This window comes from Dysidea avara, chromosome 12 (genome assembly GCF_963678975.1).
Source record: "Dysidea avara chromosome 12, odDysAvar1.4, whole genome shotgun sequence".
NCBI lineage: Eukaryota > Metazoa > Porifera > Demospongiae > Dictyoceratida > Dysideidae > Dysidea > Dysidea avara.
The window spans coordinates 25,746,952-25,773,555 of record NC_089283.1 but is presented as its reverse complement, the minus strand read 5'-3'; the positions used below and the strand labels follow the sequence as shown (position 1 = coordinate 25,773,555).

The window sequence follows — 26,604 nt, the reverse complement described above, 5'->3', positions numbered from 1 at the left end:
GATTGTTCGATGATTGTTAGTGGTTGTTGCCGATGGAGTAGCGGTGGTAGTGTTTGTGTTATTTGTTGTTGGGTAGCTGATGTTGGCAATATATAGGTCTCCCCAACAATACCATTCACAATTTTCACTATTTTCATTGGAGCTCTCACATGTATATAATGCTTCATTACATGAAGAATAGTTTTGAGTATTTGAAGCAAGTATCTAAAATGCACAACATGTAATATTACCCCATAACTGTCAATTTCCTGAGCTAAGACAGTTCCTTACCGACACTTCTTAGATAGTGGAGAAGTTAATAATTGTTGAGTATTGCAGCATTGTCTATGGACAAAACACATCATCACTTTGCTAACATGATATCATTTGAAAATTTGTTGCCCACATTTTTGGCTAAAAACTATTTCTAATTCTTTAAGCTATGCACTTATTTGGTATGAGTCTCAAATCAACCAATTAAAGTGCACTGCTGGTCTGTAGCAACAAGTTTTCAAGTAGCTCTTACTCCATTGACCACAGCTGATACTTCTGATAGGGGGCCAAAGATATAAATCTTATATGCTATGATATCAGGGATATAATGTTCCGGTGGGCTCCACTTAAGTGTCAGTATTATACTAGAGCTGTTCCATGTTGTACCATTGATTGACACATTCTGGGGAGCACTCGGTAGTAATATACCACAATTATCTAAACTGGCTCCAGCCAGGTCCCAGCAATCTACAACACATCATCAGTAATAACAAGTCACAAGATGAGAACTAACTTTCTGGAACTTTCTCAATCACACTAGCAGTTTTGGTCTGATCATTCCAAAGTCCTCCACTATCGTAAGGCAGGCTGGCTAGCTTAACTTGTATGTACCTGTTGACTGCCTGGCCTACTGACACAACATAGACTCTGGTGGACTGAGGGGGGTAACAGTAACACATATACAAAAATGATTTCAGTGGAACCTCTCTTATCTGGGTAATCTGGTACATACTACTGTCCGTATCTCAGAATGTCCGCTAAGAAACCATGCTATTATGCTAAAGTGACTAACTTAAATACAAGTAGTGTTGTTGTTGCTATCAGTTAGTGTTATGCAGTTTAGTGGGTAGATGGGGAAGTCACTACAGAGCATTCATGGTCACTCCCCTGGGCTGTAAAAGTGCATTATCACCTAGCAAACAAGTGGTAGTTATTAAGGTTACGGGATACTGTAAACCCCACATGTACACTATCAATCATTTTTCATGATTAGGGGTCTAATGCATTGTTATCAAATATTTATGTATTCTTAACTTCTCATTAATCGACATGGAATTCAAATGTTGTTATAGAAACAAGAGTTGTCCACATGCCAATTAGTGAAAACTATGAACCAAAAATCAGACCAATGAAGAACCATGAGAACTTACCAACAATTCTAAGATTTGAAGAACATCACTTGTGAGGGACTGACAAGAGGATTTGTGAATAATGTGTATAGCTAGTTGCTGAAATATGACTACAATATCGCCTAAAGCAAGACACTGTGGTCACAAAATTAATTTTTAAATTGATATCACTAGCACTAGAAACATTACTTCTAACAAATGGCTCCGTCAGGACCTAGACAAGAAGCCAAACTAGTAGTCTGTTTATACAAAATGTTAACAACTAGTTTGACAGTCCTGATTTTTGGTTCAGGAAAATATCAGCATTAGTCAGCAAAACTATGTATGCGCTTACGGGTGCGCCAGTTGCTAAGTGTGTTGTATCTATGTTATCTTGTACTGTTACGTGTGTTTTCTTGTACCTTGTACCTGTCCAGTCAGTATGCTATAATTCTCCCAACAATTTGAACCTGTTACCAGCTGATACACAACACAACAACACAAAGCCCGCCTCAATTTTGCAATAAAATTTTTGTTTGACAGTCGCTCAGTATCCCGTAACCTTAATAGTAGCCACCAAACAGGTAAACAGCAACCTTTAGGCTCCCTCCTGGTGCTTTTATCTAAACCAAACTCCATTATGGTCAATAAACTACAAGCCACATGACCAATTTGGGCTGTCCAGACAATGGAGGTTCCTGGATAATAGAGGTGTCCAGATAATAGAAGTCCGGATAAGGGAGGTTCCACTGTACTTACTGCTGGTAAGCATATACACCGATCAATATAAGTGAAGAAGTCTTCATAATTTGATGAATTAGTAGATGATATCAACAACTGATAACCACCAATATTTTCTGCATCAACAATGAATGTTCTATTAGAATTTTATCATAATGTGCTTAATTTTTAACCTTTGGCCCTGAATGTCATTATAGTGGCTTTGGTTCTACTTAAAATATGCATTTTCAGTAACATACAACACTTGGGCTCCTGTCAATCTGTGTATGGACCACTTATTCCTCCATAGTTTGTACTACACTACTCAATGAATAGATCTACAACAAGTTTACTGATCTTTCTTTATTTCTTCTATCAGGCAATTATCATTTTAGAAATGGCCAAAAATTCTTTCTGATGCAGATTTGCCTTAGATCACGCTACAATGTTCGGATAAAGCTGGCCGTTAGCTGCAGAGTAATGTGGTCCAAACTGTTTACTCAGTGGAATATTATTCCATTAATGAGATACATGCCATTGAATGCAGGTTGTGAGAGCTACTATAGTGGCGTTAGCATTTAGTGAAACACATTTTTTATTAACTTCAGGGCCAAAGGGATAATTATTCACAAACACAACAATACGATTTCATACAAGCCTTCTCACAGGTGGCCTAGTGGGATAGCATTAACAGAATAACCTAAATTTGGACAATTATTTCTTGAAATCCTTAACATTATTCCAGAAAATACAGTCACCATGACCATACACACACACATTATCTGTATCATATTTCTCACCTGGTTGAAGTTGTGACCAGCTAATTACCAACTGTTCAGTGTAATGAGGAGAAGCATACCATGATAACGTCACATCCTCAGCCTTAACAACATCCCCTTCCTTAGAATAATTATCCGGCAGACGGCATTGTACCTCAAAGCAACCTATGAGACAAGAGACCACATGCATATAGAAGCTTTCTTCCTTGTCTAATGTTCTGTTTTATGTGCAAGGAACCTCACTATATCTTGTATGACCTGTTTTATAATCTCATTACAACTTCTGCATATACAAGTCTACACTACATAAACATATATGGTTGTAGGATTATTAATCAATTGTGATATTAAAGGATGACTATTATTGAATTAGTTGGTTGGATACATGACCCATATATAGAACTTTTCTATCTCCTTGACAACCAAAATTGGTGTCATAAGTTTTCGTTTATTACACCGTACTTTGGCCATATTTATTAAAATCAGTATCGAGCATTCTATGGGATATTTCCAACTGCTTTACAGGTTAGCGTGCATTTTATGTTAATTCTTACCCAATACCAAACCCATCCACCACAGCTTGGACTGTTAGTTGTTAGTGGTTTACACAGATTGGCTAATTTCAACTTGTCCATAGGCCTGCTGCGTACAAAATTGTTCAACAATATGGCCGACAAAAACAGTTGTCAAGGAGATGAAAAAGCTCTATGGTCATAAAGAAGTATGCATTGTTCAATTTTTTTTTGTCAAACAGTATGGTTTCATTGATTGGATGAAAACAATGTTAATTATGTACATTGAATACAAAGAAGTGTCAGTCATTGTCAATGTCACAAATGAAATTAACGGCGTAAATTACTGGACTTCCTTTTTTTGAAACCATCAACGGATGTAATGATAAAACTAAACAATGGAACCACTTTGGTCACATGCAACTGCATAAGGCCTAAGCTAAAGCATGGCAAGGAAAAACACAAAAAGGAATACAATAACTTGAAATAATTATTTTGTCCAATTACGGGCAAAAAATATTGCAATGGCTGCTGCTATATCATAGTTTCCATAGCACTGATACTTTCCTTAAGAAAGTGGCCAAGAGAGCCAATTTCTACCATGTGGTACTCACATGAAAAACCTAGTTCAGCAAGCCTATCACTACAATTAATAACCTTTAATGTGTTGGGTAACACCCTATATAAGGTGGCGGTATAGCCCTAACCCACACATATAATGAAAAATTGTAGGCCCTCATTACATAGCTGTGTGAAACACTATAACTTAACTAAGAGCTATGAAATCCTGACTACAGCTATCACAGCAACTTTCAAGCCACTGTGTTACACGATGGCAGGGCAACGATAGGCCATCGCTGCTTACTTCTAATTGACGTTTACGATGTACTACGCATCCCACACCAACAAGACTTCACATGTTAGCCATTTCAGAGACCCATCATGTTAGTCATTTCAGAGGCCCATCATGTTAGTCATTTCAGAGGCCCATCATGTTAGTCAGACACTTACAGAGATCCCATGAGCACTTGTCATCATCAGTGCCATTACAATCAGAATGATCAAAGTAACCACCGATGAACTCATAGTACCTCTTATCAACACACACACCGCTATTATCAATAGGATCTGTAGTGAGGTAGGGAATAATGATGATGGCATTACAGGGAGGATATTATTACAAGGGATTGAAATCTGCTGTACTAATTGCGTATTGAAATTATCTAGTATTTAAGATATAGAGGGAGCCTTATATTGGCATGGACTAATTTGTCATCTCCCCAAGTTGAGTGGCAAGTCTGCTTTTCCCAGTTGTCCAGTAAATATATGTTGTCTTTTTCTTTATTGTTATAAGTTACAATGAATTTATATCCTCTTTAAATAGCTAATTTATTGTAATAACTGTCTAGTGGTTGTGTTTTGTACTGTGCGGTTTATTGTTGTGTATGTGCCAAGTCTGGTAGGGAAGAATGGTTTTTGCTGACTGCCGTGAGATTAAAGAAAAAGAAACCAATCAATATCTTGATCAGCTGAACATGAACAATAACTTACAGCAACTGTCAGATGGAAGGTACTTAGATTGACAATTACTAGTCCTGTTCCGACGATCTGCATCTACTGGTAGCTATGAGAGTAACACCACAAATCATGAGGAGTTACATGTCTTACTGTTCTGTCTACATTCTTCTTCACATCCCCGAAATGTATAGCATGTTTAATAGTACATGAGCCACCACGTGAGGAATGAAAGTCAGTTTTTACAGCTCTCTACAGGGGCGGATCTAGGATTTATAAAAGGGGGGGGGGGGGGGCTAACTCAAGGTACTAATCCCTTGGGTAGAGGTGCAAAGCACACTTCCTTCGCATGCTGGAACTAGGGGGGTCTGGGGGCATGCCCCCCCCCCCCCCCCCCAGGAAAATTTTGAAAAATAAATGCTAAAATACTGCAATTTGGAGACATTTCCACATAAAATTCATAATATTTTCTGCCTGTAGATATTTTATATACTGCCTTTAGATTATAGGTATGGCTCTCTGAAGCATTTTGCTAATGGAAAAGTTTGGGTAGGTACAGACAACCAAGTACATGATGTACCCCTCTCACAATTGCACACATGCAACACTGAATAGCTAGGTGCATGCATGTTAGAATAAAAATGTTGAAAGTGGAAAATTTTGAAATTTGAATGATACAAGATTGAATCTGAGAGCATTTCAATGGAAATTATGTACCTGAATTAAGTATTGCCATACATATTAACTACACAAGTAGATGAATGAAGCCCTTTAAACAGACCAATGCACTTCATTGTATGTATAGGTGCAGGCAGATTTGAAAAATTCCACCAACTACATGTTTCCAGTGAATGTTCTATTAGAGTAGTTAGCTGACTGCTCTATTAGAGTATCTCGATCTTGTACACCTCCAATGCTGATCCGGGTCCTTGTTACACAAACTTTAGCATAAATCCACTGATAATACCTTGGAAAGATGTTTATAAGGTGGTTTTATGAGTATTTGTATTATTAGTGATCATATAATTATGCTAAGACAAAATTTCATTATAATACTCAGCATATTGATCAAGTAAAGCCTAAATATGAAGGGGGGGGGGGGGGGGGGGGGGGGGGGCTTCAGCCCCCACAGCCCCCCCCCTGCTCTAGCTATATACTTTCCATTAGAGAATTGAAGGTCGCATATAAATCATCATACAATAGTTTACTTATTAGCTATAGTATATTGTAGTTTAAAGGCTATCAGCTAGCGAGTTTTGATCACATAAACAGAGCGCTATCATGGAAATCAATGACGATATCAGAGTAGTTATGCAGTCGTACCATCGTGATCTGTTCGTCCTCACAATTGCAGTCTCCTTCACTCAGTCCATCACCACTACACGACACAGTTAACAACAACGCTATCACCATCACCATCACCATCACCACCACCACAAGCTTCATCTCGATAACTTGAGCTCCTGTTATTGGCGCGGCAAACTATGCTGTCAGTGACGTCACTAATTACAAGGGGGTGACAGACAGGCACTCCTAGTGGCTAAAAAACAACTATTTTTTACAACTACCCCAAACCGAGACCCCGGGGGGGGGGGGCTAGACTGGTGGACTGGACAAATGAACGCAGTTTTTTCCCCCCATTCATTTTAGCACATTTGGGCAACTGGTTGTAGCTATTGCTACACTGAATGCAAAATATGTAGGTGAACATGTCTAGCTACTTGGCACTGTCTGTTCTCTTAAGATTGTCTCTCTTGGCATAATCTCTATTGTACAACAACCATTTGTACGTAGTAATCATGTATCCTACAAGTTATAGTCATATGCATGAGTCAGCTAAATTAAGTGGTGACAGTTAACTGTCTTGCTATTCCATAGCTGATACAAAAGTTCTATAGCTTTTGCACAACAGCAAAAACAAGTGAAATCACATGCACAAGATTTCAACCAATCAAATTGATTCATTTTGAACTTTAAACTATAATTACCCTTGTGACTTCTGTTTTAGATTTGTTGACTATTAGAACCTCTGTACATAGCTGAAGCTGGGCAATGTTGACAAGTCTGGCATGATCACACCTTTCTGTTGTTTATGTGTGGGGGAGTGGTCTAACTACAAGTTACTTACAACTAGTTGCCAAATATTTGGTTTAAAAAGGGAAAATACCTGAGTCCACTAGTCCAGTCCAGTCCAGTCAGGGGCGGTGGAGCAGGCCAAAGAGTGAGGGGGCCAGGTCAGCTGTAAGTAAAGACCAAAAAAAAAAAAGGTGATCAACCTGCTGACAATAGCTGCCTTCCACCAACTACAACTACACATACGTAGCTAAGTAGCTTGCTACACTGCTTCTCTGAATACAGTGGCTGCTCTATTAGAGTATCTAGATCCTGACTGTTCTATATAATTATTTAGAGTATCTCAATATTTTCTTGCAAATATCGCTCCCATAAAAGTGGGGGGGGCCCATGGCCCCCCGTCTCCACCACCTATGAGTCTAGTGATTGTATACAACCTAGTAAATATAGAATTACATATTTGTATTTTGTATTCGTATTGTCACGATTGTTGTGTAGCAAAATGTCAGTGAAGGCATTTCAGGGGAGTTTGGGAGCATATTATCTAGTTATCAAGACTGGATCTCAAGACTCTCAAAAAATAAGACTGGATCTTGAGGTAGCTAGTTTTAGTCAAATCCTTGCAAACATACACAGCCCATGTATGTAATTTTTGACTATATTCTTTTCTGTGGTGCAGCTTGTTACTTAGTATGACTTTTATGGCTATAGCTAAATTACCACTTACAACTAGCCAAGTCATTCACAACTAGCCTTTGGCCTCAACTAGCCCCTAATAAAGTCTTAACCAGCTGTAATTTTGCTTTGACCTGTCACTAAGAGCCTTTTTCAATCTTTGACCGGTAACTTAGCGACAATATTTCAGTACTTTTCGACTGTGGGTTGGAAGTTCTTCCCCTTGACCATTGACTTTGCATGATTTTGGTGGCCTTGACCTTTGATTTAGACTTTGACCACGGTCACAGATCTACCTACAGTGAGTGCCTGTGTGTCATCCGCTTGTAATTATTTAAATGTCCAGTTTGGTTTTCAATGTTATGACACGCATAGTACAAATTAATATTAATATTACAGGATATTATTGTGTAACGAACAGTTTCAGTTTGTATATGGAACAGAGTCTACCAGGTCTTCAATACATAATGTAAATGTCTTGAAGTTTCTGAGGTACAAGCTAGGGATGTAGCAGACATCAGAATCCCTCAGTAAAATGACACCAAATCGTGACAAGTCTTCACTGCTAGACAAGTATCCTTGTAACAACAGCTTACAAGTTGACACAAATGAGCTGTGTTCAGTGTCACCCACACTGTTCCATACATCATGCAAGCTCTTGTTACATACAAACAACAAGATCATATCACTGTTCACAAAGTTGTCCTCAGTCCACTGGTAGATGCCATAATGACCTGGCCCTTGTCGGCGATCAGTTATACAATACTCATATGTGATTGGCTTGATAGAATGGTTAGCGAGGTTATGACACAACTTCCTCACCAAGCACAGATCATCATCATCATCATCAGATTGTGGGGAATTTATTATCAATATTTATCTGCTCACCAATGGGATATACCGGACTGTAGTATTAGTCTTGCGATAGTGGACACATATAGTAAAGTTATTGTCATTACTACTGTTAATGTTGCTATTATACCAACTGAACATAATACTACCACTAGTATGATAGGTTCTGTGATGAGGATGATGTTACAGCAGGAGTGGACACTTCTGTGTACACAATAACACAACAGTAATGAACACTGTTATAAGTAGCCACATATAGTCATTTTGAAAGCAGACATGTTTACTTTATAAGTTGTCAATGGCTTCTCTCATTGAAACATAATAGCTAATTTGTCTACAATTTTAGTCAGACTCTATAATAATAATAATAATAATAAAAGTCCACATAGGCACTACAAAGTGCCTTATGGTTTCTCTTGATGATGCTAACCTGTTGATATAGCTGGACCCCAGCAACATATTTCACTATTATTAGTACAGTTAGTAGTGCAGTATATCTTGTTGGCATTAATCACCTCACCAAGAGTAGCACTAACCTGTTATACCACATAAGGTAACATTGACCACACTGTATTAGCACCGCACACACCTTAACATGATAGATACAGCCAGTGGGTACATCAGTACAGTATTGCAGTGTCTCCTGTAACAACACTATGATATTAAATATCTTACTAGTGAGCTAACAACTCACTGCATTGACATAATATACAGTATTGATGTGAGATATTATAATCATGTAGGCTATGATTACTGAGTTACTATCAGACATTGGCTGGCCCCATGATGTGCATAATGTAGCCACTGAGCTGTCAACCCTCACAACATTAGCATCAATATGTTGAGGTGACTCGAGGTTGGGAGTCTGTTACCACACATCTCTATGTTACATCTAGTCACGTCCCAACAATCTGTTGTTTGATAAATAAAAACTATTCTCATATACAATACCCAAATCACTTTTGTGGGGGTGAGGATAAAGGGACTCACTATTGGCAGTTTAATGGCCACTGGATATACAACAGCAAAGGCCAGTAACAAACCTAGAATTGAACTACAACACACGTTTGCTCAGATGTAACTTCAAAGATTGTTAAGCAGATGTGTGTTCATCAACAGTTCCAAAAGTTAAACATACAGCCCGATCCAGGTATGCAAAACTGCTTATAGAGATATTCATCCCGACTGGCACAAAATGACTTATGTAACAACCTGATGGGATTGACGTTGAGAAGGTTTTTTGAGTAACATATTGTCCTCGTATATTCTTGTGATAGCAGGCCCGTAACCAGGATTTGGCGTTTATGGCAGCAGGGGTCTGCTGCTGACAACACTTTAATATATTTTACTTCTCCTAAATGGTCTAAAATTGATAGTACACACTAATGACTCCAAAGAGCAGTTGTAAGTGTATAATTCTGACTAATCCCTTCAAATCTGACATACTGTATAATTTGAAGTTAATCTCAACTTCAGTATGTGCAGCAACTGCACATACTTGGGTTAATTTCAACTAGATACATTTCTTCTATACATTGCAATAATTAATTAATCAACACATGAAGTTATCCATTTACTATCTACTTATCAGTGTTTTGCTCAGTATTCCTCTACTCAATCAATAGCTATTATTCCTTGTGTCACACTTAAGTGACATGAGCTATCTAGGTCACATGTGACTTCTTGGCTGTACTGTACAATGTTGTGGTTTCTTAGGACAGAGATTAAGTAGGTTTACAGTGCACATGCAAGTACATAGCTAAATACACAAGGCATTTTCCCAAGGTGGTTCACATATTTGGTGGTGATTACCATATCATAAGTGCAGGGGTCTTGGGGCATAGCCCCCACCACTGACACATTTTAAACATTAAAATACTTCAAAATTACATGCATTGATTCATGATTTCTTATTGTACAGTTAGTCCTTTATCAGTATTATTACAGCTATTTTAGCTTGAGGGGAGTTTCCAGAACCCATGCATGCCTGCCCATATACACCTCTGCACATCAATGAAAGAGCTAGGACTTTGCAAATATATTCATGCAGATAGTTTTTATTGTGAACTTCCTTGCTATATAGTTAGCTGGCCAGCACTATCCCAATAACTAAACATTTAACTGAACATCAAGAACATTACATGCACACAAGCATTTCTCAGATGTACTAAGCAGTAACTATATACTATTTGTTGCCTGGCAGCTATAGACCTCTTCAGCTACATCAGTACAATTCATTAAGGAACCACAAATTAATAATTTGGGTTGTCTACAATTTACTAATAATAGTAGCTAATCTGATAATTTTAGCCATGACTACATATCTGAAAAATAGGTAATATTATTATTATCAAATTGTTTAAAGGGATACACAAAAGGCATGTGCCTGTACAAGGTGATACCCTTACATACAATCTTTACAGTTACAAAAATACAATTACAAAAACAGAGCAACATAGCTAGCTAGCTACACAATACAAGTACAGAATTAAACAATCACATTAAAATAAACTGTTTCAATCTAGATCTGAAATGTTTAACCTGGCTTCGGGCCAAAATGTCCTCAGGAATAGTGTTCCACAAGAATGCCACGGATACAAAAAAACAACAACGGAACTTGAAGCATTGATAGTAGAAGAAAATAAAGTTAGGGAGTGCGACCTTGTACACAGTGTATTGAACTCAAAGGTATATAGCACAGTGTTCAGATAAGCACATTATAGAAGAGGTTCAGCTTGGTCTTAATTGAAAACTTTAACCATGAATAATTAGAGTGTTTGAGTGACTGTTTTGTTAGAGTGTTTTAGTGACTGTTCTATTAGAGTATATATCGATCTTTTTAGCAAATTTTCATCCCCACCTAGATCTTAGCTAGTCTCGTGCCCAGACCGCTTTTTTTCCTTTTGTGTGGGGGTGGGACCGCCCCCACACAAAAGAAAAAAAGCGGTCTGGGCACGAGACTAGATCTTAGCTGTGTAGAGGTGGGGCTTAGCTCCACAGTTTAGTTAACACCTCAGAGCAGCCTTCAGTGCCCTACATATAGCCCCTCTCTACCTTTCGGGCGCCCATGTCTTATACACCAGCTTAAAACCCATATCTTATAGTCTAGCGATTTCCAACCTACCAATTTTTCACACGTGTTTTTGCTACTTAAATTATACACCTTCAATAAACGTTTCACAAGCTGCCGTTCCAGTAAATGGTAGCCAATGCTTCGTACTTCGTAATGCACTTTACTGGATTAAAATCCATGCGGTATTTATTGAAATACAGCAAATCAAAGTTTGAGAAATAAAAATCCCCATAGGGAGCCCATACAAATAATTGCGTACGTAATTCTAATTAGAAGAATGTGGCACCGGTGATAGCCGAAATTTCCGAGTGTTTCCGCATGAATCTGCTGCTGATGAGGACGAAGAAAGTGGTTCTGGGCAAACTGTATATGCTGATTTCGATTTTACCATGTGTTTTTTGATTGGAGGACGATTGATGTTGGATTACGATGGAAATATGGCCCTTTAAAGGTAAATCGCCATCTAGCACTGTTCAGAATTCAGCATTACAATCACCCTGGGCTTCAAGGCATCCCCCTGCATCGATGCAAGTATAGTTTGAAGGTGAGGAGTTTGTTGTCTTGCGCGGAATTGCAAAATAAGGTTCAAGTTTGAGCATAATCTTCAAAAGTGGAGACTGGCATGTGATACCAGCCTTACATGGCTCCACACTTACCTGTTGTTATATTCTGGTGTATTTACTGCTGTTTTGATCCATTTTATAGCAGCTTCAGTCATTGTAATTTTGATATTTCTAATTCTCTTTGTAGTATAGTGATGTCATTGTGTTATATAATAATTATCATCCTTAGTGCTTACAATGTGACAAATAAAGCTGAGCAGTGTCCAAACAAATTTATTTCAAAAATAATGTTGCTCTTGCATTGTGTTATCTGATTGTCATGTTTCCAAAGTATGTGTTAATTGTGACTTGTGATGCCAGTACTTACCATGTTATAAAATATTACTGATTTTTCTAGTTAGTTATCCCTGAAAATGCATTAGGTACCTGTGTATACTTAGTGTTACACATTACACACAGTTTTATCTGTGAATCACTTGCTTTTTTCATGTAATATTCTGAGTGGTCAGTCTACAAAGAAGTGGTCACTTGTGAGAGGTTTTACCTAGTTCATATGCTGTTCTTCATAAAATAGATATGTGGTGAAAATTTCATGTCGTTATTAGCTAGTTTCCTATCTAGATTTATGACACTTTGTATATTGTGTTTGGTACCATGCAATATACATAAAAAGCATTGAAAATGCTGTACACAAAAATCATCACACTGTCAACTTCTTTTCCTTATATCTTTTGATAGGAACCACTGATTGAGGTGGGGTTTGCACTAAAATGACCCTGAAAAAATGCACAATATTTGTCATACCAATGAATATATGGAATGTTAATTATTTAATTTAGTTGGAAATCTACTTATACGCCAGCTTAAAATGTAAAAAAAATAAAAAAATTGGTAATCCTGGAGGGGTGTTCGTCAGAACCACTCGAAGCCCCCCTGGTTAAGGGCCTGGATAGGGTAACCCGACTACCTGTAATGCGGCCCAAAGAAAACGCCGCAATTTTCACACCTCCGTAGCTCTGTGCTGCCTTGATGAAACAAGACGATTTTTGCTGTGGACACGCCCGATTCCAAACTTGAGCGAAATCGCTTCAAGCGTTCCCGAGACATTCGAATTCAAAAATTAGCTTAGTTTCTTCGGGTTTTTTTTTCTTATTTTCTTCCTCTTTTCGCACACTACAAAAACTGCCATAAAACGCGAATGCATTATCCGATTGCCTTGAAATCTGGCACACAGAAGGGGGTATAAAGGTGTATCTTGGTATGAAGTTTGGCTGGAATGCAGTAAGTAGTCAAGGAATTATTAGCGATTATTCACAAAAAATAACACCAATATGTTGTCACGCCTACAGGGTAAACCGCTTATGGGAAGAAGCTAAATATCGGTTCGTGGATAGGTTAACTATTGAACCTCAAACCTTTTGTGATTTATCGAGCTAAAAACCACGAAGATACAGCGAAAAGACCAACAGTGTGTAGCAATTAATTATGCAATCGAATAAAAAACGACCACTTGCCACGCCTACCGGAAAAACCACTTGGGGGTAATGCTTAGAAAATCGCTGTACAGATGGAGTAATCATCTTAGAAAAGGTTCTTCAGAAGAATCAGACTTAAAGCCATAGTGTTATAACACAAAATCCAACTTAGTGTAGAAAGTGCGAGATCGAGATAGAACGAGATCGAGATAGAGCAGTCACCCTGAAGAGAGATCAGATAGAAAGAAGTAACCCGAATAGAAATCAGCTACCCCAGTAGAAATATGTGTTGGAAGCAAATCACCCTGTAGAGAGTTCAGCTAGAAACAAGTCACCCTGTAGAGAGATCAGCTCCAAACAAGTTACCCTATAGAGAGATCAGATTCAAATATATCACCCAGTAGAAATATGTGCTGGAAACAAATCACCATGTAGAGAGATCAGTTAGGAACAAGTCACCCAGTAGAGAGTTCAGCTAGAAATAAGTCACCCTGTAGAGAGATCAGCTACAAACAAAATCACCCTGTAGAAGGATCAGCTGGAAACAAGTCACTCTGTAGAGATATCAGCTAGAAACAAGTTATCCTATAGAGAGATCGGCTACAAACAAATCACCCTGTAGAAATATGTGCTAGAAACAGATCACCATGTAGAGAGTTCAGCTAGAAACAAGTCACCCTGAAAAAGAGTTCAAACTATAGCTACGAACAATGAGAGTTTCAGCTACAGTTCAGTTATGTAAGAAATCGCCTTATTACATATGTGATATCATTCAATGTAAAATAAACAAATATTTAATCAGACAAAAAGGTATATACATAATTGCTTCTGGCTTTTGTTCCACAATTCCTACAGTTAAGAAAAAAAAAAACAAGTTAAAAGGAAGCACCAAAGCCAGTTGATGGCCGGCTTTGTGGCTTGCAATAAAAAGAAGTGATATCTAAACCAAAACAGCCAAGCTGTAAAAAAAGAGTGCGGTCCCAAAAAGGCCAGGGTGAAAAAGATGTGAAATCAAAGGTGGCAGCCAAGAAATGGCTGTGATGGTTGAGGTTAATGGCAAAAATTTTAATAATGACAATTCAGGTGAATTTGGTGTCGAATCCCAGTGAAACGTGGAGGAGGAAACGCAAATTCAACTGAATTGTCGTCATTAAATTTTTTGCCATTAACCTACCATCGCAGCCATTTCTTGGCCGCCACCTTGGATTTCACATCTTTTTTCATCATAGCCTTTTTGAGGGCTGCAATCTTTTTTACAGCTTGGCTGTTTTGGTTTAGATATTAATATCATTAACATATTCTAATGATCACTACACAGACCACAACATCCAATATCTTCCCAACAGATAGTTCAACATTGTACTCTCTGGTATGCTATGGAGACAAGCATCAGGTCTGATGCTACTTAATATTGCCTCACTGGTGGAAGACAATGACAGCAATCATAAACCGAGGTGTCTGTGGTTTTTACAAATAACTTGGCACCATGGTCTGAAATACAAATATGGTCTGAAATACAAATATGGTCTGAAATACAAATATAATTATATGAAATTTGGCCATAGTAGTACCGTATTGTAGGTGGCTCCATCTAATAATCAGTTTTACAATTGTGATGTTAACAGCAATCAATCCATTTGTATGTGAGGTCCACTATTCTATTGTCATGATTTTCATCCTCAATAACATCACTAGCCCCACAAGGTAAAGTCTCAGAACAACCTGTAACATCATCACATAATGAAAGTATCAAGAGTTGTCCTCCCTCACATTCAACATCCTCAGTTGATAAACATCTTCACACACTTCACCTAATATGGTAACAATACCAACTAGCCAGTCACCATGTGTCCATAGCTCACCTGACTCAGCACAAGTGATATTTGGGAGGAAAAGACATTGCGAGTATCTATAGGAGATGACATGGTCACTACACACTATAATATACCCCTCAATTCCTATCCATAGATATTAGAACCTATATACCAGTTGCTCTATTATATTATGGTATAGCTGCCTGTGGAAGACTGACAAGTATCAGTGCAGTTCTGCAGAAGAGAAGGGTCACGTACTGTGATGGCAGTCATACACATTTCATAGCTACTAAATGCTAATGAATGCACATCCTCTGTTAAGGACTTTTGCTTGAACTTTTACTTGTAGCTTATCTTGTATGATCAGTATGGTTGTATAGCTTGTGGTTGTGTTTTGTATTGTGTTTATTGCTGTATGTGCTCTGGTAGGGAAGAACGGCTTTTGCCAACTACCATGAGGTTTAACAAAGATTATTACAAGGCTGGTATGTGTAGCTACCTTGCCAGTACAGTTCCAATGTTCAAGCCTGAATGCGACATAACAATACCAGCAGAATAGGGACAATACTAGTTATCAACATTGTACTTGACTATAGTATGTTCACGTTGAGCTGAATCCTCAAAAACATTTAATAACTCATGGATGCAATTACACACGATCTTGAAAATTGGCTCATTTGTAGTACTGTTTGACCCGCTAAAAATATTTCAAAATCTTTTTGTTCAAATGTTTGACATAATATTTACAGCCAATCAAAATTTTCACAATACATTTCCTATGGGGAAGCCATATAAGTACAGTGTCCAGTACAGCCCTTTCCCAAACTTGTAATGGAGCCAAACCATACGTGTTTGTTGTTGACACCTTAGTTGTTACCAATAATCATCTGGTTGGCTGAAATGTTAACTCTGTTGAGAAAAAATGCACTTTTAATTTTTAGCTGTTTTTTCAGGATTCAGCTCAACGCGAACATACTATAGTAAAGTGATGGCTTCGTTGCAAATTATCATAGTATGCCTACGCCAGCCCTCATTAACTAATGACATCAATAAGTATGTAGTATGCATCACTATGCTATTACATCATTTCCTATGATAAATATATTTTATGAAAGTCATTAGTGCCAAAGGCAGCGTTACACTTGGGACATTTTCTCTGCCTTGTCTCGTATCTAGTACGGATACATTCAGCACAGAAGACATGAAAACACTTTGTCAATACTGTATCCTTCTTCCTTGAGCCACAGCAAGGGCAGTTGAGTTTGGTCTAGAGCACAGGGATGATGGAATATCATAGTTGCAATTGTATAATTCTTACCTTGTAAGTCTTTATCTCTTCCAGTAACACTTCGTCAGCAATACTGGCACTTTCACGATTCTTGTACTTATCAATTCTCTTCTTAACAGTGGACGCTTCTTCCATAGCTCGTTGTAACTTGTTCTCCATACTCTCAAGCTGTTCCACTTTACTGTCGATCACTCCAGCATGTTGTTTGAGGTGTGACTCTAACTCGCTGTTCCTCAGTGTTAGCTCATGGGCACTCTGAGCACTATCAAATGCCTGGAACAATACAGTGTAACACATCAATAACATCACTTGTGGGATTAGCCTTAAAGGAGTGGTCTTATTAATGAGGTCATGAAGTACATCTTGGGTCCTGGTCACTATAATGAGGTGTTGTTATTAATGAGGTTATGAAGTTGAGTTTGGGGCCTACTTGACATGGTCATTATAATGAGGTGGACTTATCAAAGAGGTGGTTACCTTCTTTTTATGAAGTTCCATGGCTTGTTGTGATAGGCTCAGTTCCCGATCACCACTCACAATGGTAGCCTCTAGTGACTGTTCTCTCTCCTCCATCTTGTGGATTACATCCCTCAAGGAATCACACTACATACGTACCATCATCACCATGACAACACTTCACCATGACAACACAACCATGAATCTATTTAGTAGGAATGCAGCCAGGCATACAGGACCAAAATACCCTAACATAGAAGAGTACTGGAATGCAATATCTATATTCTGTAACTTGTATGATATAGTTAATGATCAAGATTCCATGGCAAATAGTGCTCACATGCCCGGCATACACCCGGTCACAATTATCACCTCTTGTTGGACACTTGTAAGATGAGCAGTCACCAGGTCCTTTTCTTCTGTTAATAATTGTTGGATGCTGTTGGATTTGATACGTTCAGACATTAATTTGATGTTTGCGTCTTCCTTTTCTTTCAACTGTTCTAGTAACCGTTTGTTCAACTCTTGCACGTCCTCGTAAGCTTGTGCTGTAACCTCTATTTCACTCATGAGAGCCTGGAATAATTTCATTCTTATAATTAGAACACTAATATAGCATACATAGACCTGATACCCAAAGGAATAGTTCAAAAAGAGAAGCACCACAACTTCATTTGGTTTGTTTGGTTAACCAAATAATAACAACTGAGTTTCCTCAAGGAGCTAAATAATGGTTTTTAAGTACCATAACCCTTCCATTAACGAGTTATTAAACTGCCTTGAGGTATCAACTCATGTGATGATGACACACCTCTACTTCTTCTTTCTTGCTAGCCAGACCATTCTGGAGTTGTTTATTGTCATCCAGAACTTGTTTCTGTCTGCGTGACATGTCGTCCTTCAAGTGTTCTCGCTTACGATCAAACTCTTTTTTCTGTTGGACAACTTTTGCCTTCAGTAGTTCTATCTCTTCTCTGTAACGGCGTTCACTTGCCACCACCTGAAGGTAATGAGATTGAATGTGTGTAGTGCGTGTGTGTGTGCGTGTAGTGTGTGTGCGTGTGTGTGTAGTGCGTGCGTGTGTAGTGTGTGTGCGTGTGTGTGTAGTGTTGTGTGTGTGTGTGTGTAGTGTGTGTGCGTAGTGTGTGTGTGTGTGTAGTGTGTGCGCAGTGTTGTGTGTGTGTGTGTAGTGTGTGCGCAGTGTTGTGTGTGTGTGTGTAGTGTGTGCGTGTGTGTGTGTAGTGTGTGTGTGTGTAGTGTGCGCGCGTGTGTGTGTAGTGTGTGTAGTATTGTGTGTGTGTGTGTGTGTGTGTGTGTGTGTGTGTGTGTGTGTGTAGTGTGTGCATGTGTGTAGAGTGCGTGCGTGCGTGTGTGTGTGTGTGTGTGTGTAATTTTGATGGAAGAGATAAGTTGGCAAATCAGTTTAAAATGTTGACTATTAACTTGCCAAATAAGTGCCTAGTGAGTGTTAGTCTACAACTTCTTGACTATCACTAACACTTCTTGATTGTTGTCAACATTTTGTGTTTCTTTCCATCAAAACTTTCTTATATTATTCTACCTGTGCCCGATCCCTCTGCTCCTTAGGAACACCCTTGTACACATCCAAAAGAATCTCCATGTTGTGTTTCTCACTCTCCAACTTGTTGATGTGGTCCTTCAAGTCTTCCACATCTTTGGACTCTTGCTCCACCTTAGCAGTCTCCCTCTCTCTCTCAGCGGTACACTCTGCTTGTAGTTTGAGCATCCTGTCATTGGCTTGTTGAGCTTGTTGTTTGTAATGTTGTATTTCCATTTTCTGTTGCTGAATGGTATGCTCTAAACTGGTAATCATCTGGCGTAGCTCCCTACAGTAAATACAAATTGTAACAGTTATAACACGCCTTATAATATTTGTTAGATGAGTACAACGATAGTTTGTGTGTTCACAGCTCTTCCCTGTAGTGACCAACTATTCCTGTACTATAGTTGGTACAGGTTCACCTGAGCCCCACCAAATATAGTAATATCAAAGAGGTGAACATGTGTACTGGAACAAGCATGTTGTCATGTTATACCCGTAAGCATAGAAATTTTCGTGGTGCATAAATTTTTGTGGATTGTGTGATTTGCAACTGATCCACAAAAATTAATCCATTTAGAAAGTCACGTCTCAGCTCGAGCAAACCTACTAGATAACCGTTGCCATCTCGATTGCCACCAATACACTTTCTTTATACCATTAACAGATTAATGTTCATAATTCTATGTAATGCGCTACATATGACCTGATGGCAACACGTGCACCTGTTCACCACATGAATACATACTGATGGCCTTGTTCAAGTATGTAAGACTCTTTTCCTCTGATTCTAGCAGGCAAGATTCTTTTGTGGTGAGTCAACCCCACAAAATGGTTTGTTTAGTCCCAGATAAGTACGCCAGAGTGAATGGAGTAGCCAAAACTGTAAACCTTAAATGTGACCTTAAAGCACGAATTTTGCTCCCTGCAGTTCCTCGAGAAAATAAACTGGCTCGACGAGATCAAATCACAAAAATTTTACCCACGAAATTTAATACACTTATGGTAAACATGTTTGCGTGCCTAATTTATCCATACTAAATGTATGGGATATTTTAAAAGCCTTATAACTCACTTGTTCTTGCCCATATCAAAGGATTAGGGTTACGTTTTCTGATAAACAGTTGCAGTGGCATTTAAAGGGCTTCACAGCCCTACTAAATGTTTGGGTAGCTGGCCCACGTAACAAGAGTTATTAACAAGAAACAAGGGCTCAGGTGAATACAAACAGACTATAAGGTGCTGGATACATTATTTACAACTAGTCCCATAACAACTTCACTATTAGCCACAGTAGCACCTGTGTACTTGGCCCCAGGGTACACCTGACAGTACTCATAGTTACAAGTGTGTATACACTGTATCCATAGTGATGTTGCTGGATTATCAATAATCAATACTGTAGACTATATGAGGTGCTCTAATGTACGTGTTACTCTGATAGTCCAGTAGCAGAGGAGAGGGATGGGGGTAGGTCATGATGCGTTGAGCCCATGTGCACTACATGAAGCACCAGTGTTGGGCAAGTTACTTTGTAAAAGTAACTAGTTACATATTACATATTACTTGCAACTGAACTATTTAGTTACAGTTACATATTACCCAAAAAATAAAGTAACCATAATAATATTACATATTATATTACTTTGTGTCCACAGCTTTAAGCTGTCACGTGTGAAACTACCACCTTATCATGTGCCATGATGGTGTTGTGCAAATCTTGGTTACAAGTAAGAAGCTGGTGAATAAGCTTCATTCATTAGGCTTCATTACTTCGTTGTGGCTAGGCGTTACTCAGTGGATTACTAACGAGATTAGTAACTTTGTTACTTGTAGTAATAATATAACGTAATATTAGACTCGTTACAGTAACTATATTACTTAGGTAACACGTTACATTTGTTAGTAAAGTAACTTGAGTTACATTACCTGTTTTTACAGCATATTTCGTTATATTACTTAGTTACCACAAAAGTAATAATATTATGTAACGTGTTACTCCCAACACTGTGAAGCACTAGTTAAAGTATTTTATTAAATCCAGTAACACTACCTATTGGAACTACCAGATCATACATCAATGATCTTATTATAATCATCTATGATCACTGTCACTTGTTGGTGTGAAACTGTGACTATATCATCATCACTACAAGCCCCATTTCACCATAACGCCTGGGTTTTTTTTGATTGATAATCACACCATTGCAAACAACAACTTAAGTAGAACTGAAACACGTATTGTGCCCCTTCCTCTACTTTTGGTACAGAGACTATTAGCTCCTTGCAGTGTTTGCAGGGGTTAATCTAGGGGGGGGGGGGGGGCATAGGCCCCCTCTGGGTTAGCTATTGCCCCCCCCCCCCCCCCCCCCTAGGTTTATACCTAAAGCCTTGAGAGATGGAAAGGTTTAATTGATCCCAAAGTTGTATAATCCAATGGTCAATATTCAATGGCATCACAGTAAAATTTCACCAAAATTGAGTATATTTACACCTAAATTTTCAAAATTTTCCTGGGGGAGCATGCCCCCAGACCCCCCTAGAATCTGAAGCTACTTACTTTGCCCCCTCTAGGTTTATATTCTGGGTTGAGCCCTGCAATAGTATTACAAATTCATGTGGGCTTGTCCCCCCCCCCCCCCCCTGGTCCAGTAGGGTATTGCCAACTACCATATTAGGAGGTGGTAGTTGTAATTCTAGAGGCTATGCACTTGTGACATTCACTGTACTTCTGTACTGCCATCTGAATCAAACACATTTCTTTAGCACCAATCATTGTCACATTAGACAATCACTCCATTGGAATTGTATTATGATCTGTGACTATGGTCAGAGACGGTCAAGAATGATTTTCAATTTTGACCTTTGACTTTCACTGAAAACTGGTCTTGACCATTGATCTGTTTGCATTTATTTCCGTGACATTTTTGTGCACTGCTCAGGCCATACCTATTGAATCTTATGTTATGCAGGCAAAACCTCAGAAAATGTAGGTAGGTAGGTCAATTTGATAATGATAATAACACATCTAGTATTATTACTGAAATTTACCATACAAAAAGAGCCACAACTACACATAGGGTGTTCTGCAGTACAATGATGTGTTACTGCACAATAAAAAAAGTCACTGTACAATGAAACAAATCTCTTGAGTACTAAGAAACTACTTTGTTTAAATATCTTCACTATTAAAGCTTGACCTTTATGAGTTTAATCCCCAGAGGAGTTATCCTGAAAGCTGATTTTCACTTGTACACACAAGATCATCTTGGCACACGTGATTCTATATCAAGTGATTATCATTATCATTTCAGGTCATGAAAATAGTCGGTTGGGCCCGTGTAACATAAAATCCAATAGGTATTTACTTGCATAGCTTTGACTGTGCTGGGAAAACAGTTTGACCGTGCAAACTTTGCCTTGTTTGTGTTGACCTTTTGCTTTGACCATGATCACAGATCATAGTACAGTAGTGTGATCATGATCACAGTTCATAGCACAGTAGTGTGATCATGATCACAGTTCATAGCACAGTATTGTGACACTTTCTTCTGTAGAGACTTCAGTGTGTATTTGAATATGACAAATGAAAAGGGAAAGTCCCTTACTTGTTAATGGGAACAGCTTGCTCGTTGCTAGCAAGGCTCTTCTCAAACTCCATCCTCACCAGATCATATTGTCTTCTCATGGAGGACAAAGCTTCTTCCAACTGTACTACCTCATCTCTCACTTCAGACTGATACTTGCGATGTTCTGCCATAATCTCCTCCACCTGTTACAATAAATCAATTATTAGCCACACCTCATTTTATTGGGTCGGGAAAACAATGAAGAAGATGGAGAAGACAGCACTACCCCAAACAGCTACATGCTGATCACATGAGGGTCCTTGATAGCAAATTTCTTGCAGCAGATGCAAACACAGAAGTGATTATTATATTAGAGTATTTTGCTAACAGTATTATTGAGCTATACAAGTGTAATAATAGAATACATTAATTAGAGATGTACCGATTCAACTTTTCTGATCTTTACCGATACCGATCCGATCTAGGAAATTTATTACCGATCAACCATCTGACATCAGTTAATCTAATATGATGACTAATCTCGTACAGGTAGTTCTTATAATCTCAGACTAAGCTAAGTGGTCAATTGCAGCATTGTTACTGGAGTCACTACCAATGGTGGTGTGGCCTCAATTACACCACCCAGACAATCAGCAGTGACAACACCCACAAATATTTTAATGCATGCTCCTACTAAGATTTGCCTGGAATGCTTTGTAGGTTGTTGTAGCAGAGATTCTAATAGTTTAGTCTATTTGATATGGTGTAGCACTATTCATTGTTTTCATCGTTCAATAGTAAGTTTCAGTAATTAACAGCTAACCCGTGTGTGTTTATATGGTTTCTCACAGTTTTTGATGGACACCAGGCAAAGAAATGGCACTATACTTTAGCTTGTTTCAAAAAGGAGTAGAGAAACGATAGAAGAAATCTAATATGTTTGAAGACATGATGCTTACAAAGATCGGTATCATGAATTGGTGGCTTCAACAGAAAATCGACTCAAATTCTCAATAGATCGGTACATCTCTAATACTAATTTACAGTTGAGAGTTGTTTGTGCAATCAATGGGAATTCACAAATTCATTTGAGATTAAAATGGCTTCCAATAATGGACACTCTCACATGTGCTTGAAATGAATTAATAAATGTTCTTGGCTTAGAATTATCAATGGTGCGATTTCTGATGTGGTACAGTTAGTAAACGATAAGCCTTGCAAAATACAAGTACAAATTATAAAGAGTTGTAAGCAATGGCCAAACTGTTATTTCAGGTATGTACATATACTGGACGCAAGAAGTTTGTGATCATGTGATCCAAGAACATGGACAGCTAAGAACAGGGCTAGATAAGTGAACTGACACACATACGGACAAACCTGAGCCATATTTTGCTGCTTGCTGGCCACTAGTAACCGTTTAGTCTCCTCAAGATGAGCTCTTTGCTGTGAGTTCTCAGCAAACACCACACTGAAATGAGACTGAAGAGCCTTAAATACACTGGATGCCTTGATGTCAGTTTCAGATATATTACCAGAATCCAACTTAAGCCTCTCTATCTCTGCCTTAGTGTCTGCAAGTTGTTTGTGAAGATCTTCAATCTCCTTCAGCCTGTTCTCAGAGATGTCTTTTAATTCACCAAGCTCTAGCTGCATGCCTTCACCCTAGTGTGCAGTTAATAGAGTAGTCAGTTAAAAAAATATAATGAAACTTTATTAACATGGCTACCTAAAAATCTGTTTTGTATTGAGTGGTCTGTTATGAAGAAGGGTTAACTACATGTCTGCACAAAACTTTTAAATTCTATAGGAAAGTGAACTATGGGACCAGTGTAATATGGACACCTTGGGACCAGTGTAATATGGACACCTTGGGACCAGTGTAATATGGACACCTTGGGACCAGTGTAATATGGACACCTGGGGACCAGTGTAATATGGACACCTTGGGACCAGTGTAATATGGACACCTTGGGACCAGTGTAATATGGACACCTTGGGACCAGTGTAATATGGACACCTTGGGACCAGTGTAATATGGACACCGTGGGACCAGTGTAATATGGACACCTTGGGACCAGTGTAATATGGACACCTTGGGACCAGTGTAATATGGACACCTTGGGACCAGTGTAATATGGACACTTTGGGACCAGTGTAATATGGACACCTTGGGACCAGTGTAATATGGACACCTTGGGACCAGTGTAATATGGACACCTTGGGACCAGTGTAATATGGACACCTGGGGACCAGTGTAATATGGACACCTTGGGACAAGTGTAATTAAGAGGTTCTACATAATGCTGTTCAACTTACTAGCTCAGTTTTGGGGGGTTCCCCACTGGATGGATTATTGGCTACTATGGAGACATGTTCAGCCACAGTAGTAGTGGTGGCAACAGAAGGGATGGTGGTGTTAGTCTGATCATGTGATGCCTGCAAAGTGTCTGGAGGGTGTGGCTGACTGTGCAGGTCACGCAACATGTCTGCAAGCTGACGCTCAAAACGTTCTGCCCTTGTCTGATATTTTTGTAAGTCAAACTTAGCATCAGCCAAACTTCCCTCTAATCGTGTCACCTTCTCCTCCAACATAGTATTAATGTCTTTAAGACTATCACTAGAAGAAATGGATGACTGTGTCTTCTTCTCATTTCTCTTTCTCCAAACAGTTAACTCTGCCTCTAGGACCTGAGATAAATTACTATCAGTAGACAGGTCCTTTATCTTATCAACCTCCTTCTCCACACGTTTAAACAATGCTACAACACTTGCCTTGCTTTGTACACACCTTTCTTGTCCCCTTGTCCTCAACTGAGCACTAGACAATGTTAATAATTGTCTAGTAAATTCTTCCTTATCCACACTGCTGTTATCATGTGAGACACCTAATGATGATAGTCCTGATAATATCTGCGTGTCTATAGTGTCCCAGAACTGCTTCAATATTAGTAGCTTTTGTTGACAGTCAGATTGTGCACTCTTCAGCTGGACCACTTCATCACGAAGTTGCTCCATGTTATAATTCCTTTCCTTAATCCTCTCTGACAATTTTCTGTTCTGAACTTGCAGCACCTAACAAGTAGACATGTTAATTGATATATTTGTGATGGCATTCAACCAGGAAGGAGTGTCAGCCAGACGCTGCTCTTCAAATGTGTACTGAGACACATACAATATAGTCCCCAGTTTCCATATGAACAATGTACCATCATACAACAGGTAAGGTAAGTGCGGGTAATTCCGGACAGCGGCTAATTCAGGATACTTAGATTGTTCTCAACAATGGTAGAATCCCTGGACCTATAATTTGGTATGCTAATGCAGTGTCCTATGGCCTATCTACAAACCAAAATTGAAGTGAATCCGTTATTCCACTGTGAAGTTTGACACGTATTTGTAGCGCACTTACGGGTAATTTTGTTCAAAAGCTTTGAAAATGTTTATCTAACCAGGCAGCCCAAGCTCATATTTTCAATTTTCAAAGATTTATATAAAGATCATACTCTCGGCTAATTGCATACTAAAATTCATAAGAATCCATGCAGCACAGGCGGAGTGGCAGTCGATTTTTCAGCAGCTGCTTGGCTGAAACACAAAGAAAATATTTGCGAACTACATATATTTTTAAAAGTACGCACTGCTGCTTTCTCCCAAAGGTTATGAACTTTCTAATTGATTTATAAGCTGCAGACGAGTGGTACTTCAGTCTCCATTATTATTGTTTACTGAGCAGTCAGCCCTGCTGGTGTGCTCAGGATCATACTTCAAAGAGGATTGGTATAACCTGTGGAAGGTGCTACTTGCTTGTTATTCGAAGTGTCCGGAAGTAGCCGCATGTTGCATTTTTACATGCTGTTAAATTTCAACTCATAACTCCTCAGCAGTTGATTGTATCGAAACGAAATTTGTACTGCAGATGCACCATAAGATAGGCTTTAAAACGATTCCTAGAGTTTGTCTTAACTCGTTGTGAGTGCTGTGTTAGAGCGATTTTACTAAAGAGTGTCCGGAATTACCCTCGTTTACCTTACCTGGGTTTATAATCTATGATGCTATGGGTCGGGGTCATCATACCTTTAAATCAAGCTCATCTTGTCCAGACACTGGACCAATATCCACACCAAGTAGCGATGGTCGCTTGGCTGGTGTCCCACCAGAACCTTCTGAAGCGCTTCTCTTAGCCATCTTACCATAGATTATATACAAACCTGATCGGTGTAAGTATCCGGTGCGCTTTAGTTGGAATATCACATCTTATGTGCGCATGCGTCTTCTTCTTACGCGCATTTGAAATGGCGGGTAAGTTTTCCACTTG

At 38.8% G+C, this 26,604-nt stretch overlaps 3 protein-coding genes across 5 annotated transcripts in view; 1 reads left to right on the top strand and 2 right to left on the bottom strand.

Annotated features, from left to right (window-relative positions):
* Positions 1-300: 300 nt before the first annotated feature.
* On the bottom strand, positions 301-6,455 carry LOC136240803 (uncharacterized). Of its 3 annotated transcripts, XM_066031863.1 has the most exons (8): positions 6,212-6,455; positions 5,041-5,069; positions 4,924-4,989; positions 4,384-4,500; positions 2,882-3,025; positions 2,121-2,218; positions 767-908; positions 301-720 (listed from the first exon to the last, which is right to left on the bottom strand). In XM_066031863.1, exons 1-8 carry the CDS (start codon positions 6,331-6,333, stop codon positions 491-493), a joined length of 948 nt encoding a protein of 315 aa, XP_065887935.1. In that variant the 5' UTR covers positions 6,334-6,455; the 3' UTR covers positions 301-490. The 3 variants fall into 3 exon arrangements, with proteins under 3 accessions (XP_065887935.1, XP_065887937.1, XP_065887936.1); XM_066031865.1 differs by lacking the exon at positions 5,041-5,069 and having other exon boundaries at positions 4,924-4,996; positions 6,211-6,455; XM_066031864.1 differs by lacking the exons at positions 301-720; positions 767-908 and having other exon boundaries at positions 1,258-2,218.
* A 9,961-nt stretch (positions 6,456-16,416) lies between these two features.
* LOC136240869 (E3 ubiquitin-protein ligase Bre1-like) lies at positions 16,417-26,554 on the bottom strand. Its single transcript, XM_066031934.1, has 10 exons — positions 26,364-26,554; positions 24,606-25,361; positions 23,667-23,951; positions 22,326-22,489; positions 18,718-19,003; positions 17,968-18,156; positions 17,529-17,732; positions 17,178-17,303; positions 16,731-16,973; positions 16,417-16,679 (listed from the first exon to the last, which is right to left on the bottom strand). Exons 1-10 carry the CDS (start codon positions 26,472-26,474, stop codon positions 16,503-16,505), a joined length of 2,541 nt encoding a protein of 846 aa, XP_065888006.1. The 5' UTR covers positions 26,475-26,554; the 3' UTR covers positions 16,417-16,502.
* LOC136240868 (DNA polymerase alpha catalytic subunit-like) overlaps positions 26,523-26,604 on the top strand; it is a 36,261-nt gene continuing 36,179 nt past the window's right edge. Inside the window, exon 1 of the mRNA XM_066031933.1 lies at positions 26,523-26,588. Within this exon, the coding sequence (XP_065888005.1) occupies positions 26,546-26,588 (43 nt within the window). The 5' untranslated portion in view covers positions 26,523-26,545. The remainder of the gene's footprint in view (positions 26,589-26,604) is intronic.

What these genes read in the sequence shown, in the direction of transcription:
- LOC136240869 (XM_066031934.1), bottom strand. Translation starts at nt 26,474, where the DNA reads ATGGCTAAGAGAAGCGCTTCAGAAGGTTCTGGTGGGACACCAGCCAAG. An exon ending in TTACAAGTGTCCAACAAGAG is followed by an intron (nt 17,304 to 17,528) that starts GTGATAATTGTG and finishes GTACGTATGTAG; the next exon opens with TGTGATTCCTTGAGGGATGT. An exon ending in TGGAACTTCATAAAAAGAAG is followed by an intron (nt 16,974 to 17,177) that starts GTAACCACCTCT and finishes GTATTGTTCCAG; the next exon opens with GCATTTGATAGTGCTCAGAG.
- LOC136240803 (XM_066031863.1), bottom strand. Translation starts at nt 6,333, where the DNA reads ATGAAGCTTGTGGTGGTGGTGATGGTGATGGTGATGGTGATAGCGTTG. An exon ending in CAAGTGCTCATGGGATCTCT is followed by an intron (nt 3,026 to 4,383) that starts GTAAGTGTCTGA and finishes CTTGTCTCATAG; the next exon opens with GTTGCTTTGAGGTACAATGC. An exon ending in GGTGTATATGCTTACCAGCA is followed by an intron (nt 909 to 2,120) that starts GTAAGTACAGTG and finishes TACCCCCCTCAG; the next exon opens with TCCACCAGAGTCTATGTTGT.